General features: G+C 39.7%; 2 protein-coding genes across 2 annotated transcripts; both read left to right on the top strand.

Annotated features, from left to right (window-relative positions):
• Positions 1-2,167: 2,167 nt before the first annotated feature.
• Positions 2,168-2,404, top strand: PG997_005504 (uncharacterized protein; the record flags this gene model as incomplete). The annotated part of the gene is made up of 1 exon (XM_066809819.1): positions 2,168-2,404. The coding sequence occupies one exon, from the start codon at positions 2,168-2,170 to the stop codon at positions 2,402-2,404; it is 237 nt and encodes a 78-aa protein (XP_066668742.1).
• Positions 2,405-4,793: 2,389 nt separating this feature from the next.
• On the top strand, positions 4,794-7,166 carry PG997_005503 (uncharacterized protein; the record flags this gene model as incomplete). Its single annotated transcript, XM_066809818.1, has 1 exon — positions 4,794-7,166. One exon carries the CDS (start codon positions 4,794-4,796, stop codon positions 7,164-7,166), a length of 2,373 nt encoding a protein of 790 aa, XP_066668741.1.
• Positions 7,167-21,172: the final 14,006 nt, after the last annotated feature.

Below are 21,172 nucleotides of genomic sequence, written 5' to 3'. Positions count from 1 at the left end.
GGTTTAATCGGCCCTCCGGTACCTTAAGAATAGAAGACTTAAGAACTAACTCTTAAGAAAGTCCGAGCCTGCGATATATCCGATTTAACCCGTATTATTGTGGTAAATCGCTTAGCAATAGATAGCACTCTGGTATGCCGTTGCTTTTGGTGCGATCTTTTTGTGTTAATAGTCTTTAGACTAGAGAAGCTCGGCACCTCGTACGCCGGTTCTAGAATGTATATACTCTTGCTCCGTCATCTTTAGTATCGTTATCTTCCCCGTTAATGGCTAGGTATAACCCGCCTTAAGGTAATCCTGTTATCCGTGTACCTATCAGGCAACTTTCTGGCATTGCTACTATTCTACTCAGACATCCGCGACATCGAAAAAAAGCAATCCTAGCACTCATAAATCTCACTCCACTGTTCTTCAGCGGCCAGATGTATTCGATTGTTGACTGGTTTGGGCTATCTATGCCACTGTATTAGACCATGCACCGCTGCTTCGGTAGAATGGCAGCATTTCATGCGATCTTACATTCTATACTTACCTTGACTCTCCGCCCTCGCGCGGGGCTTATTTTTACTTCTAGTGCTTCCGTCCGTCCCCAAGTCACCTCCGTCCTATTATTTATCCACTAACGTCTTTGCAGGCAGGAGGATGTGTCGCGCTTCTCCTCAGCCTGCCTCTGATCAAGTATCTGCTGATGAGGTTGGGAGCTCGCACATCCAAGGGAATCAAACCTGTACTGCGACCCCGGACGCACACGGTCATCGCACTAGGTGCCCTATCGAGTGCGTTCTGGCATGTCATTATGCTTCCCCAGGCCTCTCCAGCCACTAAAGGAAGTGTCTTATCCGCTTGCAGCCTTTGGGCCATCTTAACCTTGGCAAGGCTTTTTAGGATCATTTATCTTGGGACGTCTATTACAGTGACTGCGCAGTCACGAAATAGAGACATGGTACGAATCCAGGTTGATACGAAGCGTCGCATCCTGATCACGCCCGGGTCCTACTTCTATCTCTTTTACTAGGGTACTCTCTGTGTCTACGATATATCTCAAGGGAGACCTTTAATAGCTATACCAGCAGGTGATATTGTAGATGCGACACTAAAAGGTGCTCTATCTTTAACGTTCATTATACCAATGGGATCGAGCCTAGGGCTATTTAAAGAGCTACGCAAAGGAAACTATTTAATTCTTAACGGCCCGTACGGCTAATCTCCGCCTCTAGGGTCCTTCGAAAATGTCATTCTTGCGGCTCGGGGTTCTAATATCTTTACAGCCTTACCCATAGCTACGTTTATCGCCGCACGTAAACGATGCGACAATCTTAATCGGTCTCGTCTACTCTAGGTATAAGAAAAATCGGAGATATAAACCATATTAAACCCAGGATCAGAGACTAGACGTATGAATAAAGTGCCTAAGCGGCTTTTTCGTGATCTTACACGAACGATTAATATTTACTAGATCTTAGATTTAAACTCCGATAAAAACTAGCTTACAGCTTAAATATCACAGCTGTAAATATTAAATACGGATAGAGTAAGTTTAAGTAAGCCTTTATTATAAATATATATTAATTAATAGGCTCTTTTATTCCTTTAATGTTTTTACCTAAGCCCGAAAATAACCGAAGTGCCGTTTAGTATAATAGATCACTTTCGGTGTTCTTACCCGTCGGATCCGGACCAGTTTAATGAACAGTTCCTAGAAGAGAAAGTGAAAAAAGAAGCTATAACAGCCGGCGATACCATTTTAATTAGTAAGGGTTTAATCGCACCTTCACGCTTTTACTAATACGATCTAGCATATGGCACAACCGAGTTCATAGATGTTGCCCGTAAAAGTGCGCTACAAGTTTAGCAGAAAAGCTATCCTGTCCGCTTCGCCCGCCTTCTATAGTAAAGCCGGGCTCGAAAAGGCAGGCTAGATCTAAACCAAAGCTGGGTTTTAAATAAAGCTTTTTATATTATAATGTATTCTTAAACGTAGACTAGGGTACAGGGAGGCCTAAAGATAGACTTGTTTAAATGAATACTTTTCACCGCATTCTTTGTTATATATTATCTCTAGGGTGGTCCCTCGACTTTTTAACTTATAGTGTGATACCTTGCTCCGAATAAAACACCGATACATATACAGACTTGCCCTTCACAGTTTTTATTTATTATCAATACAATGTCAGACCAAGGAATGACAGGCACAGATGGGGCCCAGGAAGCTACCCCTTATCAAGCTGCCGTCCAGCAAGCGGCCGCTCAGGAAGCTGGCACCCAGGAAGCTGCCGCCCAGAAAGCTGCCGCCCCGACAGCTGACACTTCTGTTATAAAAGCTGAGGAAGACCAAGACGAAGACTCCCATTATATGGGATTTGTACCAAATAAGCGTGGAGCTTCGGAAGAAGCTAAAAGATAGGATTTTAAAGAGGAAACGCTTAAGTTACATTACGAACTCCTATATAACACGGCGAAAGGAAAAACGAAGGATTATAATCGCATTACTTTAACACGCGATCCGGACACTAACCCGAACCTAGGCGTCAAGGCAACAAGAGGTAAAATTCTTGGCGTACTCAAGTTCCGCGGGCTTCTGTTCGTGGTCCTCCCATCGCTGAGCTCGGTAACAAAAAAAGTAGCACGAGGTTGCCTTGTATATAGCGCAGATTACCCACTTGAAAAGGAAGCATTCCTAGCTGCGCAGCCATTGCCCATGTCAGCAAAAGGTATCACGGCGCTACGGGGCATTAACTGGAGAAAGTTTAAACCTATTACGACCGGAACCGATAGGAAAATCTGGTATATACTGGGCCGTCCGGAAAACGCGACAGAAAATGGCCTATTTTCTCGATCGACCTTAGACACTATATTTAGTCGATATACTATAGATATAATTATTAACGTATAACGTAAAAAGGTTAGCTAAGTATTATTAACGCGGACTTAAAGATTAAAAGTCTTTAAAAAAGGTGTTAAATACGTTAAGGACGCTTTTAATAAATATAATTTAAATATTTTAAATAATTTTCACATGCTTAATTAATTATTTATAAGATAAATAAAAGAGAGCGAGGGGTGTTTATTTTATAGCTTACTTACTTTTAATATATTATATTATTATTACGTTTTAAACTATAACGAATACTAATCGTAATAAAGCATATATTAATTAATTTAAACCACGTATAAACTAATTATAAATACATAACTTTAACTTAAAAGAGTCTTATAATAACTGAAGTAAACGTTACTCTAGCGTGCTTAGCCCCACGAGCGGTGGCGTAAGCTGCTAAATATAGCCCGCAGCCCCGCAGAGCCCTTCGTAAGCAAGCCGTAATAATAACTCCGTATAAGAACAGGCTATTAATAGGGCTAGATACCTCTAGTGATCGTTCTTGGTATATATCCGGCGTCGTTTCCAATTCCGACCATTCAGTATATAATTACCCGAGAAGTTACGGCATATAGCAATCAACAATACGCAGTGGGCAGAAAATAATCACGCCCTAGAAGACGATTTGAAATTGTGAGAACTACCAAAATATCCCATGAAGTTTGTTCATAACGTTCGTGTGCCCATTCGCACACTCCAATATGATGACGAACGCAAGTCGTTCTGGCTGAGTGATCTCTCGAAGATGCACCGTCTCTGAATACTCCGAGGTAGATAAGTCTAGGTATGGCAGTCTGAAAATAGATCCTCCATAGCTCAGCTCGCGATATGCTGCCCCTGGCGCTATATGGTCACACTCTGCTGTCCATGCCAGCGTGGTGCGATACCAACCCTCCTGGCCATAATCCTGTCCCTGGTCGTTCTATTGCATAGGGCACATATCGATGATCGGGAGCCTTCCGGAGGTCGCAGTCTGAGCCCAGACGAGTTCGATCCCGTTTTCGTTGGATATATCGGCTCGCCTCCAGAGTACTTGAGGGAGGAGCGGCTCTTTATACGCGGCACTATGAGGAAGAGGAAAAACATTGTTCTCGGTCCAGCCTACGTTCTCTTTGGCTTGTCGAGAGGCGCGTGACGGGCCCCAGATGACATAGCCTTCCCTTATTACTAGAAAGGGTATCTTTTCGTTGGCCTGCCGTCTTATATTGAACTCGCGGTCGACCCCGTACCGTACTCTAACCGCCAGCCACACCCGTAGCGTTAAGCGCCGTTCGTACCGGAGGGGGTTACGAAGCCTGGCGAGCCATGCGTCTAGATCGCCGCCTACCAATAGAACTTTATAACCCTGTAAAACCATTTGATTGACCCAGTTGGAATGCTCAGGTATATCTCGCTGTAACTGGACGAACCTGGCTTTAATACCGGCCCAATCGGGCTTGTTAAAAAGACCGACAACAGCTAGAAGCACGGCTGCGTCCGAGCCGGAAAGGTGCGCCAGTATGCCTCTTAAAGCGGGGTAACACCGTACACAGACATCTTCGAGCATGCTCCGCTTCTCTATATCATTTGAGTGGGCCATTTCGGGAGGATGGGTAGCCATGCTAATTATCACTTCAATCGAAGTCGGCAAGCCGCACGGGAACTGCCCAAAACCCGACATTAAGTAGCCGTTCTCCACGTTCCATGTCCGAAAACAACCAGCGTATGCCAGGTTTAGTACCTAAGTTAGCCCGGTACTTTAGCGGCTACAGGTGAGCTTACATACTGTGGAACAAGCGTGCAAATGTACGCCTGCCGTAAGTAGACTAGTGTGCACGAGTCGCTTAAGTCAACGACGGCCGACTTTTCCCCGGAAACAACAACGACATCTTACCGCTCCACGCTTCGAGGCTAAGCGCTAGAAGGAACACGCACGATGGAGCCTACGCCTACGGAGGTGGAGGGTCCGCCGCTCCTCGATCCGGCCAGAGCGAATCAGGTAGAAGATTTTCTGCGATCCTTCCGCAACTGTCACGACGAGGAGGAGAGATATAATTTATGTCTGCGCAAGCGCGACCAATTACTCAGCGCCAAAGACCTCCTTGAAATCGAGTTCTCAATTTACGACGAGATATTCGCCAAGTCGGAGACATACATCACCGATAAAAACACCGATGTAATATGGCGAGACTTTACGCATACCGCGAACCAGGGGTCGAAGAACCGAGCTAGGCTACGAAAAGAGCTACAAAGTGCAGCAGAACATTGGGGAAACGGCCTGGTTCAACACTTAGCCGTTGGCCTGCGAGGGATAAGCTTTGCCATCAAGTTCGCTTCGGTGGCGAGACAACACAGAGACTGGGAGAAAGAAGCACTGCCCAGATTGCAGCAACTTGTCCTTCGACGAATTCAGATATCCACGTTTCGGCGCAGCTACCCGTTCTCCATCGAACCGATCGATCTAGATAATGCGAAAGCATGGAAAACGCAAGACTCCTTCGTTAAGACAAAGGACCCTGATAAGGTGGAGCTTCCCTTTGGGAAAGTACGTGCGAAAGAACTCCCAGCTGGTTACACCTTTGATCCTTTTGGACTCATTGTCCCGGGAGACGCAGCCGCGCACGAGCCCAGCGATTCTCGACATAGCATCCAATTTCTTTACACGGCAAGCAGCCGCCCGAGCGGGGAGGCCACCCAGGCCACGAAGGCGGGCGATACGTGCTCTCCCAGCAACACACGAGGAAGCACCACAGATCATACGAACACAGACTGCAGTAGTATCGGAAGCGGCATCGGCCCAGACACTCGGGAAGGCACCGCCGAGACAGACCCGACCACAGAAAATGACGGAGAAACAAGCGGCGATGAGGCGGACGGTCAGTCCCCAGACCAAGTCACGCCACGAAAAAGTATTCGAGACCGAGCGGGACACAGCCAATCATACGCGCCCGAGACGAGGTCTTCCTTGTTCTCTACGAGAACTAAAAGAGGCCCCCGACCTCGACGGAAGGAGAGCGCTGCTTCTCTCATAATGAAGCACGAGATAGACACAGCACGACTGGAAACATTGGCCACCAAACTATCAGCATTGGCACGAAGTAGTTCGGCGGCATTGCTAAAGAGTTCTGTGGTTCCTTCGAAACGACGGCGCGCCACTTCGCCGTCGCCAGATATCCCGCAGCTCGACGTCCTAAGAGGACACTTAGCCGTGGGTAAGGTACACGGCGGCTATAATCCCGGCGCGCGTCCTGCGTGCGATTGGCAGTTGGATGAGATATATCGTGCTCAAGCCATCGCCGAAATACGCCAAGATGCCCAGAAAGACTCGAGCAGCCGGGGCTCTCAAACTGCCAGATGCCTGCTTCCAATCCTGCAAAACTGCAAGCATCCAACTACCAACGACAAGGGCGCGATGCCTGAGTTGTATCTCTTGGATGGACACCAGGCCAAGACGATTCTTGATAAGATCACCCCCGATATACCGATCATTACGGAGCGGCAGCAGCCCTTTCAGTGGGACGACCCAGCCAGGCCCATTCCTGAGTTTTTCGATTGGATGGAAGACCACGACCGTATGGTCTCTGTACAGATACCCTCGCTCCAAGCCAACGAAAGCTCGTGCGAGCCACGGAGTATACGGCAGGTTTACGAGCGATTTCTCTCCCAGGAAAAGTCGGACGATCCGTGGAATGTTCTCGATTGCAGTTGTCCCGTGCCTTCTACACTGCCCGACTTCTTGACGGGGCGGAATTGCCAGCTACTGGCCCAAATACGCAGAGCAGTATTAGATAAAAACGGAAACAGCGCCGGAAGGACGGTAGCAACTAGAGAAGAGTGGGCAGAATGGAGAGACATCGAACGCTGGGCGCTCTTATCCGAGGGGGGACATTGCACAGCTGCCCATATTGATAGTCATGGTCTCGCTACCTGGATAACGATCCAGGAAGGCCATTTCGGTTTCGCATGGATGTCGCGCCCGACTGCCAAGCAGCGTCAGGACTGGATGGATGACACCGAGTATTACGATCAGGAACAAAAATGGCGCTACTGGGTGCTCAAGCCCGGGCAGACCGTCTTCTTTCCTTCTGGTACGATCCACAGCGTATTCCGGATTCGGCAAACACAGACACTCGGGCTCGGGGGTCATATACTTCAATGGTCCGGTCTTGAGCAGTGGATCGATGTGGTCCGCAAGCAGGCCGAGGCCCCGAACAGTACGAACGAAGATATGACGGATGTCTGCAAGTGGTTTCCGGTGATCGAAGATCTTGTTCGAAATCGATTGAAACGTGCCCACACCCTAAATTAGCTAAATATGTGGAGACAGTTTGTTGATTCCTGAGTGTGGTATGAGAATTGTCATCCATGTTGGTGTACCAGAGCGGACTATTCCCAGGCCGAGAGGACGTGGTTCGAGCAAATGCAATATCAGCTGTTAAATCAGGCGGCCAATATCCCTCCCTCTTCCAGCTTCCCTTGCATCTACTATAAGTAAAGCAGCCGTCTTGCCACAGTTAATCAGCGTGCAGAATCTAAAATGTTCGATGTCCCGATAGTTCTCCACCGCTAGTATTGGTCGTGGCGAGCTTGGCTGCTGCCACACTCTTCGGGCTTACGAGATATGGTTCTATTATACTGAAGGAACTGCATCTTGGCACACCAGTTTAGGACATTATTGGCGTTGTCAGGCTGGGTAAGAGCTTGTTTCATTAAAACTGAGGCTCGGCCTGGCCTGAGAACAACCTCGCCGCATTGGGCTCTGTTCTCCTCGAGGCTCAACTTCCCATGATGAATCAATTGATGAAATGTAAGTGGGCTTGCTCTGTGATGTGAGTTAATCTAATAGATACCAGGTCGCGAGGTTTACGCTTTTATCACGCCGAGGTCCGTTTAATCCTACGACTCAAGCTGCCGGGACCTGCCATGCCATTAAGATGTGGCGGAGAACCAACCAACTCATGGATGCCACTACCAGTATGGCTTATCACCCTGTTTGACGGGCAGCAGTTACTAATTGAACAGAATGATGCCGGGAAGCCATTGGAAATAGCCCGAGAACCACGGGGCTTTTAACCGCTAATCACTCGGGCTGGGACGATCATGGGAACATAAGATATCGGGCACTTAATTTTAGTCACTCCACACACCATACCACACCATTGCTTACAGGTAGTGGTCCACCGCGCATCTACTCAATACGCAATGTGTATACGACGAAGCTAACTTAAATACAAACGCAAATATAAGGATATTTCCCTTAACATGCCCAGCCGTCAACTCACAGTATATCCGTATAAATCCGCCAATCTCTTGAGCTTCACGCAAGCGCCAACAAGCTCCCACTCCTGAATCGCTACCCACCGACATCAACCGGCGCCCTGGAAAGAAGCCGAAGCATCTCTACCCAAGCCGACCGCCACCTCGGTGCTGGGACACCCTTAGCGAAATCCCACTCATACGTGGCGCGCTATCGAACTAGATCAGAGGAACGCAGTCAAGCACTCAGAAACTGCGTTTGGTCGCCCCATCACCAGGAGCGTCGCCGACAGACAGTCCCGCGAACCTGTCTCAGAATACCTGACGTCGACGCCCGCGAGTCTGCACCCGATCAAGCGGTTCGCAATAGATAGAGGCTAATCATGCTGAACTATCTTCCTACAATGAAAGTCATAATAGCTCGGCAGGTGTCACAATACGGCAGGCGAATTACGATAGTGCTCTTAGTGTGAGAGAAAAGCAGAGCGTTCTTTCGTATAGAAAGTCCAAGCCACAATACGAGAATTCTCAGTAATTATATCAACATACCATTCTGGCACACTTGAGATGTTCACCAGCCATATCATACGGCTAGCGCAGTCTAGTGGCCGCCTTAAGTATGCGATAACCCATTAAGACTCGTGGGTTTTAACTGGGAATATTGGAAGGTTTCGACACTGGCTCAAAGCTTATCGCAATAGCCTAGTTTAAGCGAAACATTAAAGAGGCAAGACCATAAAGCTGGTAAATAGTGGGTGCGCACACACTCTATCTTTATCCAAGTTGTAGAGCCTATAACGAGAGATTTAGTGAAAGCACCATTGAAACTCCTAGTGAAGATACCACACAGCTCAGCCCGTCAGATTCACTATGAACCTCACAAAATTCTAAAACATCTGCAGACGAGTTAGTAATGGATGCGCCCATCACTAAACGTAAGAAGCAGACAAGAGGGAAGCATGTAAGGCCAGCTGCCTAGTAAGGTCACGATGAAAGACTTCAAGAGTCGCAGTTTAACGAATAAACTCTCGTGGGCCAGTCCAAGTCTAAAGGGCTTCACAATACTACCAGTATAAATTCGTAACGCCTACTTTATTACCTAGTCTCTTTTTAATTATAATACGTAATCTATATAATTTCGATCGTAATAAAGTTAATGCTTTAAGGTTAACGACTTTTATTAACACTTATTAAATATAAATCTTTATACTTATAACTATATACTCTTACTTCGTTACCTCACTATTACTATGTCACCTTCGAAAGCTTAGATCGAGGGGCATAGGAAGGTAAGCCGTACACATAGGTAATAATAGTTTAAAGCTAAATATTTAAAATAGTTTAACGTGGTTTATTACTACGCGACGCATATCACTTAGCGACGTATTTTTTCTACTTTTCGACCTTTTTATATAAATTAATTTAATTATAATGTTTAAAATTAATTAAAACTATTCGCTATCCGATTTTTCGCTTAATTTTATATTTTTTTTATATATTCGCGTATTATAACCTGTCTCGCCGTAAATACCACAGCGTTTTTCACCGGTCGCCCTCCGTTTCGACGAACCCCTATTTTTATCTTTATCGGGCGCTAAACGCTTTCTTTTTGCTTTTTCGTCTTGTAATTATTAAAATTCTTTAATAGTAAAGGCTTTTTTAAGCTAAACTTGCGACTTTTTAACTCTTCGGCGCTTAGAAAGTGCTAAATTAGCCTTTTTTAATATATATATTTTATTACGTATAACGTGGTTTACTATTAAGTGGTTCGTATTATTAAGTGGTTCACCTTTATTATTTCTCGACTTTTATTAAACTTTAACGCGTAATAACTTTATAATTATAATGCTTAATTTAATTTAAAAAGACCGGATCGGTTTAGCTATTTAAGCGACATGAAAGCCTTTAAATTTATTAAGTAAAAAAGATGCTGCAAAAGTATACGACGTTCTTAAAACTATTTTACGTTACCGAATTTACGGCCGAACCCTACGACGCGATATCCGATACCTACGGTATAAATTAAATACGAATAAAAAGAGGTACTTCGTAAGCATATAATTAATTTAAATACCCGCGGGATATCTCCTAAGATCGCTAGTGTAGAAAATATAGCTAATCTCTTTACCGCGTCGCGCGGCGGCGAACGCGTCGGTAAGCACTAGGTCAGGCGATTTATTAACCGTAACCCAGACCTTAAAACTAGAATAAATCGTCGATACGATTATTAAAGGGCCTTTTACGAGGATTTGAACGTTATTTCCGGCTGGTTTAGGCTGGTCGCGAATATAAAGGCTAAATACGGTATTTTAGACGAAGACATGTGGAATTTCGACGAGACCGGCTTTATAATAGGCATAATCGGGTTAACCCTCGTTGTAATACGCGCCGATCGGCGTGAGAAGGCGAAGTCGGTCTAGTTTAGTAATCGGGAATGGTCGACGGCGATTAAATGTATCAATTTGTAAAGCTGGTGTATTCCGCCTTTTTTTAATCGTTTAGGGCTAATATTACCTCGCGAACTAGTCGCGCGAGAGTGGTTTACCGGGCGATTAAGTAATTAAACCGATTTTTAATAGATGAACCGATAATGAGATAAGCTTAAACTAGATTAAATACTTTAATAAATATACTAGATCGTAAACGAAGGTCGCTACCGCCTCTTAATTCTCGACGGCCACGAGAGCTATATTTCGGCCGAATTCGAGGTATACTACTAAAACAACGATATTATTACTATTAGTATACCTCCTTACTTATCGCACCTGTTTTAACCTTTCGATATAGCACTTTATTCGCCTTTAAAGCGTGCTTATTCGAAGGAAATCGAGCTATTTATTAAGGCCTCGATAAACTATATTACGAAGCTCGAGTTTTTTATCGCGTTTAAAGCTGTATATTTCGCTATTTTTACGAAAATTAACATTAAATCTAAATTTAACGTATCCGGCTTAGTACCTCATAACCCGGACGAAGTAATTAACAAACTAAATGTGCGTCTCCGGACGCCTACATGGCCCATCCCGTCCGGGGACGGCCAGTACCTATAACCCTTAAACGCCGTTTAACCCTTAATAGATAACTAAGCACTCTACTTATATTAAAAAAAGGGTGTCTGCCCATTAAGGAAGCTTTCCGACGCCGATTTTAAATGCGGTAGACCAGATGGCGAAGGGTATGACCAAAATGGCCCATGAAATGACCCTTATGCATAATCGGATGCGTATTTTAGAAGAGGCCAATTTGGCCCTTTCGAAGCGCCGGAGAGCTAAAAAGTCGCGAGTCCAGCTTGGAGGAGCCCTTACGATTAAGGAATCTCGAAGGCTACAGGACGAGAAGGCAAAAGGAAAACGTCCAGCGACCGACGAAAGCGAAAATAATAGTTCATCAAAGCGGCGCGCGACGGGCGGCAGGCGCTGTGATATTTGCGGCCAAACAGGTTATAATGCGCGAACATGTGAAAAAAATATAAAATTAAGTAGCGATTTGGATAGCGAGTAGTTTTAATTAATTTAAAGTATCGTGGTTAAAATAACTTTTATAAAAGTATCGAAAAGTGATAAAAGTGGACCACTTAATAATACAGGCCACTTAATAGTAAACCACGTTAAGGGTTATTTTATAAGCTATTTTAATTATATTTTTCACTATTTAGTTTACCGTATTTAAAATCGGCGTTAAAGAGCTTCCTTAATAGGTAAATACCCTTTTTTAATATAAGTAAAGTGATTAATTATTTATTAAAGGTTAAATAACGTTTAAAGGTCGTAGGTATTAGCCGTCCTCGGACGGGATAAGTTAAGTGTAAATATTCGAAGACGTATATTTAGCTTATTAATTACTTTATTAAGATTATAAAGAATTAAATTAAAAACGTTAAATCCGGATTTAATGTTATTTTCCGTAAAAATAGCGAAATACGCGGCTTTAAAAGCGATAAAAAACTCGAGCTTCGTGATATAATTTATCGAGGCTTTAATAAATAATTCGATTTTCTTTAAATAAACACGCTTTAAAGCCGAATAAAGTATTATATCGAATAGCTAAAGCAGGTGAAATAAATAGGGAGGTATACTAAGTGTAATAATATTATTATCCTAGTAGTATGCCTCGAATTCGGCCGAAATATAGCTCTCGTGGCTGTCGATAATCAAGAGGCGGTGGGAACCTTTCGTCTACGCTTTGGTGTATTTATCGAAGTGCTTAATCTAGTTTAAGCTTGTTTCGTTATTAGTTTAACTATTAAAAGTCGGCTTAATTACCTAGTCGCTTAATAAATCGGTTTTACGAGACTAGTTCACGAGGTAATATTAGCTTTAAACGATTAAGAACGGCGGAATATATTAGCCTTACGAATTAATATATTTAATCACCGTTACCTATTCTCGATTATTAGGCTAGACCGATTTTATTTTTTTACGCCGCTCGGCGCGTATTATAACGAGTATTAATCCGATTATATTTATTATAAAACTAATTTCGTTAAAATTCTAAATATTTTTATCGACGATCTCGTATTTCGCCTTTATATTCGCGATTAGCGTAAACTAGCCGGAAATAACTTTAAAATCTTCGTAAAAAGCTTTTTAATAATTATACCGACGATTTATTTTAATCTTTAAATCCGGGTTACGGTTAATAAAGCGCTTAACTTAGTGTTTACCGACGCGGTCGCCGCCGCGCGACGCGGTGAGGAGATTAGCTATATTTTTTACACTAGCGAGATCGAGAGGTATCTTTCGAATATTTAGATTAATTATATGCTTACGAAGTATTCTTTTTTGATTAAATTTAATTTATATCGTTTTAATCGAATTTCGCGTTTTAAAGTTCGGCCGTGGATTCGATGGCGTAAAGTTAATTCGGGTATATTATAAACTTTTATTATTACTTTTTAACTTATTTAATTCGGTTCGTTTCGTATCGCTTAAATTATTAAAACTATCCGATTTTTTTAGGATTAATTAGGTATTATAATTATGAAAGTATTACGCGTTAAAGTTTAATTATATTAAAATTAAATTTAAATGCGTCGCTAAGTGATATACGTCGCGTAGTGATAAACCACGTTATACCCTTCGTTATTTAGTTTATTATATTTAAAATCGGCGTTAAAGAGCTTTTTAATAGGTAAAGACTTTATTTTTAATAAAAATAGAATATTTAATCGTTTATTACGAGTTAAATAGCGTTTAAGGGTTATAAGTACTAGCCGTCCTTAAACGCGACGGGTTAAGTATAAACGTTCGAAAACGTATGTTTAACTTATTAATTACCTCGTTTAAATAATGAGGTATTAAACCGAATACGTTAAATTTAAATTTAATGTTATTTTTTATAAAAATAATAAAATACGCGGCTTAAAAAGCGATAAAAAACTCTAGCTTCGTAATATAATTTATCGATATTTTAATAAATAGCTCGATTTCTTTTAAATATACACGCTTTAACGGCGAATAAAGTGCTATATTTAATAAATAAAGTAAGTAAAAAGAGTAAGGAGGTATACTAAGCGTAATAATGCCGTTGCCCTTGTAATATACTTTAAATTCGGCCGAAATATAGCTCTCGTAACCGTTTAGGATTAAGAGATAATAAAAGCCTTTCGTCCGCGACTTAGTATATTTATCGAAGTGCCGGATTTAGTTTAAGCTCGTTTTATTATCGGTTTAGCCGTTAATAGTCGGTTTAATTACTTAATCGCCCGGTAAGTTATATTCGCGCGATTAATTCACGAGGTAATATTAGCTTTAAATAGTTAAAAATAACGAAATATATTAACCTTACGAATTAATATATTTAATAGCCGTCGATTATTTTTAATTATTAAGCTAAACCGACTTCGCTTTCCCACGCCGATCGGCGCGTATTACGACGAGTATTAACTCGATTATACTTATTATAAAGCCGGTTTCGTTAAAATTTTATATATTTTTATTAATAATATTATATTTAATTTTTATATTCGCGATTAACGTAAATTAGCCGGAAATAACACCCGGATTTTTATAAAGGGCCCTTTAATAATTATATTAACGGTTTATTCGGGTTTTAAAGTCCGGGTTACGGTTAATAAAGCGCTTAACCTAGTGCTTACCGACGCGGTCACCCTCGCGCGACGCGGTAAAAAAGATTAGCTATATTTCTTATAATATTAATATTAAGAGGCATTTTTCGGGTATTTAAATTAAGTATATAATTACGAAGCACCTTTTTTTATTAAATTTAATTTATATTATCGCTATCGAATTTCGCGTCGTAGGTTTCGGTTATTAATTCGGTCGCTTAACGTGGATAAAGGGATATCGTACGCTTTCGCAGCAGCTCTTTAACTACTTTTATTCGGTCCTTTTCGTGTCGCTTAAATTATTAAAATAATACGATCTTCTTTAAATTTAATCGGTATTATAATTATTAAGTTATTACGTGTTAAAGTTTAATTAAGTAAGATAATGAAAAAAGTGTCCGGCGAGGTAATATATTCGACGAGGTGGTAAATCACGTTATAGTGTTTTTAAACTCTTTAAAAAAGTTAAAGTAACTCTTTACTTTAATATTAATATACTTTAAAGTTTTATAAATTATAATATACACTTTTTATATATTACTATTAGTATTTATAGCTTTAATATAGTTTAAAAGGATTTAAATTTAATTAAATAAATTATAAATATTTAAGTTAGCTTAAATATAAGCTTATTACTAATATTATATTATTATTTAATAATATTTCACTTAAGTATAAAAAGAATTTTATTATCGTGAGTATTAAAAGTAAATTATTAATTATAATCGGTTAAGCTTTTATAATATAATCTTATATTAAATTATGCGTTTATATTAGGCTTTAAGTTATATGCGATGAAGTTCGGGCGAGATACAGCATTATATAGACGCGGGACGGGGCCTCGGGGCCTTCCGCCGAGACTCCCTCGCGGTCGGCCTACGGGGGTAAAAAAGGGATAACCGAGCCGGCTTACCCTTCCTACACGGAGCTCTAGTGGCCTAGGATCTCCCCTTAAAGCTCTAGTATACATAAGAGCCGTAATTATATAATAAGTTACTGTATTCGTGCTTTAGTAAAAAAGTATTACCGGTATAAAGGCTAGGAGGAGCCCTATTATATAAGAATAGTGGGATTGGTGCCAGGGAAGCCTAAGGGCTACGTGGTGCATGTTACGACCCGACCTGCTTATGCGGCCAGGAAAGGGCGCAGCGGCTACGGAAGTACGAAGCCCCGCAGGGGAGCCGGATAAACCGAGAAGGCTAACGCACGAGCCATATAGTTACGTAACGATTTACTACGAATTACTAGTGAACCGTAGTAAGCCGCCGTGTTAAATTACTTTAAATTACCGGTAAATTAAAATAAATTAACGATAAAAAAATTACTAAGTTATTAGTGAACGGCGGTAATTTAACGGGCCGAATAAATATTAATAAGGGAACGAGGTAAAATATAAAACGAACGTTCCTTTATATAGCCTCTTAAATACTCTCGTTTACTCAGTAATTAATTTAAGTATTAATTTTTATTTATTAATAAAATATATATTTTAACGACTTATTATAATATTATAAACTACGCTTAACACTTATTTAAAACTTAATTACTTTATTACTTTACCGATAATATAATTTTATTACCCGTTTAAATACTTTCTCGTATTACTAATATAAACCCGCGTACGTTTTACTAGGTTTCTATTAGACCCTTAATAGGCATCGTTATATTTTAATTACTCTTATTCTTACGAGTCACTACTTGGACCTAGAGCAATATTCGACATCATAGCACCTTAAACCCCAGCCGGGAGCGCCGTTAACAACCCTACGGGAGGACCCAACGTCCTCGCAATAATCCGACACCTACAGGCACAGCTTAAACAGGTAAAAAACGAGAATACCCAGCTCGTTAAACAGATCACTGCTATGCCCGCCCCAACCTCCGGGCACGGTAGGTTTAAGCTTACGCCCCCGTAAACCTACGATAGCAAGGAAAGAAACGTCCAAAGTTTTTTTACGCAGGTCAAGGCCTACCTACGCTTTTACGCCCACGCTATTACTACCGAATAGGATAAGGTCCTCTGCGCCGCAGGATTCTTTAAAGGAGACGCACTTGTATAGTTCGAACCTATTATGCGCGACTATCTTAATAACCCCGATAAAAATAACTAAAAAAACGACACTAAGAGACTTTTTCGTAGCTATACCGGGTTTGAAAAAAAATTAAAGGCTACTTTTAAAAATCCCGATAAAATCCGGACTGCAGAGCGAATGCTCATGTAGTTTAAACAGAAGGGATCGGTATCCTAATACGCCGCTAAGTTTAAACAAATTTTTTCCAGAACGGAATAGAATAACGATAACGCTTTAATAATACTCTTTTACGCCGGGCTGCGAAAAGAAATAAAGAACGAAATAAGCCGGGAAAATAAACCGAATAACTTCGATAACTACGTCGAAAGGATTATTAAAATTAATAATCGACTGTATAAACGATAACTCGAACAACGAGAACACTAAGGATTTCGAGCTAATAATAATAAACTAAAGGCTAATAGTAAGCGACTTATTTAACGATAGGCATTAAAAAAAACCTCCTTTAATTACTATAGCGAATTTATAGACCTCGACGTAACTTAGTATAATAAAAACGATAAAAAATAGAACGTTATTTATTATAATTATTAAAAAAAGGACATTACGCCAGGGACTGCCGAAGTAAGAAGACATTTAAACTAGTACCCGAAGAACGATATGTTAACGCTACTAAGAAAAAACCGGCCACAGTAGTTATTAAGGGCAACGAGAAAGCGCCATATAGCAATCTCTCCTAGACAGCCTATTACGATAATGGCTGCACTATTTATTTAATAAATAAGGAAAGGACTAAATAATTCCCTAAGAAACCACGAAAAGGAAACAAAAGCACAGAACCATGGCTATAATACGCCGGACGCACGAAACGAACCTTAGCGACTCCGGTTTAAATATTAGCGATACCGAAGGACTAATAAACGACCCGGAATAACTTATTAGGATAATTTTAAATAATTTTATAACCGAATTGTTTAAATACCGAGACCTCGACGTCGATAAATAAATCGCTATACCCGGAATACCCTGCTTAGAATTTAAAGCAAAACGATAACAGCTTATTATAAAAAGATTCGAAAAGGGAATCCACGTTAATTATACCGTTAAAAACGACCCTCGGGTCTCGCCCGTTAATAATATATACTTTACGCTTTTTTAAATTTCGTGTATATACGATAAATATATAGAGCATTTCGAAGAGAAATTTATAAATAAGTGGTTTCCTTAACGAATTAAATAAACATTTATTATACGCCCATACTTAGACTACCTAATCGGGAAAATTAGGACGTTTATACCTAACCCTCGGAAGGCCTACTTACTGGTAAAAAAAACCCCAGGTGGCCTAGGAAATACTACCTAAAGGAACGATTATAAAACTAATACAACTAACCCTAGTGCATAGTATACGCCTATAATAAAGCCACGGTATTATAATAAGTATACGGAAATACAACGTTCGAAATATAATTAATAACAAAATTAAAGTTACCGGAAATAATCCGCTATAAGACCTATAACGCGCCATTATCGGCTGGCAGCGCCCCTACGACAGCGATTCTTTTTAATAACGAAAGGAGAGACTATTAGGATCGTAAAACGAGCTGATCGCCTATTAATAAATAACGATACTCCGATAATTTAGTGGTACCAGGACAATAATACCACTAAACTTATTTGCCAGCTACGATTCGTAAAACCTAAAAAAACTAACCCACGAACCATGGGACGACACTATAAAATATCGCCACCACTAAATTACATACCTATGCCCACGCTTACTTTTAATTAATAAGCGACTCTGCGCCGATAAAGAGATATAAGAGGAGACCTCGGTCGCAAAAAGCAATAGTCGGGAAATAAAAGCCGCCGACTATAAAGGGACGACATTAAGCGGAATAAAACAGGTCCCTGTACTATATAACGAATAATTAAAACATTCACGAGTATATTATATTAACGATAAGCATAAAAAAAGCCTACGTTAATACGCTACTCGATAGCGGAGCGTAAAGAAATTATATCTCACTAAGAATCGTTAATAGCTTAAAATTAAAATAATAAAGAAAAAACGCCTTATATTAACTTAAGACCGTTAATAGAGGATTTATAACGTACGAAGGCGGAGAAATACGAAAAAAGTCGCGAACTTTCTTATTATCATCGAATAACGACATAAACGAATCACGTGTAACATCACGGAAATGTTAGGATACGATATAATTTTGGGGATACCCTGGTTACGGGTGAGCAATCCCAGAGTCAACTGGAGGACTAGCCGTTTCTAATAGGATACACCAGGAAGGAGCTTAGCCCTTGAGCAGCGTTTATAGAAGAAACCCTCAAGTAAACCAACGACCCTTAGAGCCTACGTTATAGCTAAGGAGTTAAAGCTAAACGTTACCATATAGATGCCGGATAACTACAAGGAATTTAGCGACCTATTTAATAAAGAATTAAAAACAGGATTATTAAAACACACACAATAAGATCACGAGATACCCTTTAAAGAAAGAAAGGAACCTTACTTTATGCCGACATATCGATTAAACTAAGAACACGAACAAGCCTTAAAGGATTACATTAAAAAAATCTCGCCAAAGAATATATATAACTATCCACATTACTAGTAGAATACCCTATACTCTTCGTACTAAAAAAAAGTAAGGACGGGAAACTTAAATAGCGAATATATATCGATTATCGTAAACTTAACGATATTACTATTAAAAACCGATACCCCTTACCCTTAATTAACGACCTACGAAATAAACTATACCGAGCTAAGATTTTTACGGCTTTAAACTTACTAAATGCCTATAAACTCATTCGAATCAAGGAAAAAAAAAGAATGGAAAACTACTTTCCGAACTAAATACGGGCACTTTAAATATCTTATTATACCTTTTAATTTAACTAATACTCTAGCTAGCTTTTAAAGCATAATTAACTATATACTACGAGAATACATCGATAAGTTCGTTATTATTTACCTCGATAATATCTTTATTTATTTAAAAAATAAGGAGTAATATAAAGAGTACGTAAAATTAATATTTTAAAAACTATAAAACGTTAACTTGCTAATTAACTTTGAGAAGAGCGAATTCTATAAGCAATTAATTATCTTCGTGAGATACGTAGTATCCCTAAGAGAAATTCGAATAGAACCTTTCAAAGTATTAGCAGTTAAAGAGTGGCCTACGCCTATAAACGCTATAGAAATCCGATCATTCCTTAAACTAACTAATTACTATAAGATTTTCATCCCTAGGTTTAGTAAAATAGCGACACCCCTAACGAACCTAACCCGGAAAGACGAACCATTCCGATGGACGGAAACGGAAGAATCGGCCTTCCAAAATCTTAAAAAGAGAATCGCCAGCGAACCGGTGCTTCGCATAGTAAACCCCATTAAACTATTCGAAATTAAAACCGACGTATCGGATTATGCGATCGAAGGGCAACTCAGCCAACGGGACGACAGTGAAAAACTATACCCAGTAGCATTTTTCTCGAAAAAGCTGAATAAACCAGAACTCAATTACTAGATTCACGATAAAAAACTAATAGCCATTATTAAAGCTTTTAAAAAATAGAGGCACTATTTAAGCGAAATAAAAATATTAATAAAGGTTTATATAAACTATAAAAACTTTATATCGTTCACTACTAATAAAAAACTAAATAAACGATAAGTATAATAGGTAAAGTTTTTATTAAAATTTAACTTTATTATTATCTACCGGAAGGGTAGCGAAAACGAACGAGCTAACGCACTTAGCCGTCGATTAAACCACTAAAAGGAAATTCTAGCCGAAACCCGAACTATTTTTACATAAAACTAGGATAGTAACCTTATACTATCCCGATAAATTAACGCGACTAGTAATATAATACACGATAATAAATAGATCGCAAGATTTCGGACGTACTACGAATAAATAGACACTATATAGTTTATACTACTAAAAGCCGGCTCGAGGAACGGCTTAGTATACTACCACGGTAAGCTGTATATTTTAAAATAATATAGGCAAGAGTTCCTTAAAGAATTCTACGAACACCCTGTACACGGCTACTAAGGAATTTATAAAACTTAGAAACGAATCACTAAACTATATAACTACGAGAATTTTAAAAACTAAATCGCTAAAACTATAAAAGAATACGACCTTTATAACAAAGCTAAAGTAGCTAAACATCGACCCTACGGAAAACTGCAACTAATTCCACCACTTAATAGAGCTTAGAAAACCATCGCCTTAGATTAAATTATTAAGCTACCACTATTAAAAGAATTATTAACTAAAGTTATATACGATAATATCTTAATTATTACGGATAAGCTTATAAAGTATACCTATTTTTTATTATATAAGGAAACTAGTACCGCCGAGGATTTAGTATACACTTTTTTTAGGACAATTATTAGTTAATATAGGTTACCGGAAACTATTATTTCGAATAGAGATAAATTACTTATATTTAAATTTTAAAAGTTATTTATAGTATAATTCGGTGTTAAATATAAGTTATTTATAGCTTATTATTCGTAGATAAACGGCTAAACTAAACGAATAAACTAAATATTAAAATAGTACCTCCGATGCTACGTTAACTACGAATAAAATAACTAGGTACGATTATTATTAATAGTATAATTTGTATATAACAGTGTAAATAACGAAATAATACGCATATTACTATTTAAGGTAAATTATAAGTTTAACCTTAATAGTATAAAGAACCCCTTAAAAGGAAAGTTAGTATTAATGGCGACTATTTAAGTCGAAAAACTAAAAGAACTATAAGCATCGCTGCAGAAAAACCTCACCTTTCTCTAGAAAAAAATAAAGGAACACGCCGACAAAACAAAATTGAAAGGACTAACCTTTAAAGAGGGAGAAAAAGTCTACCTCTTACGATGAAATATTAAGATTAAGCGACTAAGCGAGA

This window comes from Apiospora hydei (genome assembly GCF_038363865.1).
Source record: "Apiospora hydei strain CBS 114990 chromosome Unknown utg000005l_segment0_segment0, whole genome shotgun sequence".
Taxonomy (NCBI): domain Eukaryota; kingdom Fungi; phylum Ascomycota; class Sordariomycetes; order Amphisphaeriales; family Apiosporaceae; genus Apiospora; species Apiospora hydei.
This window is presented reverse-complemented; position numbering and strand designations above follow the sequence as displayed.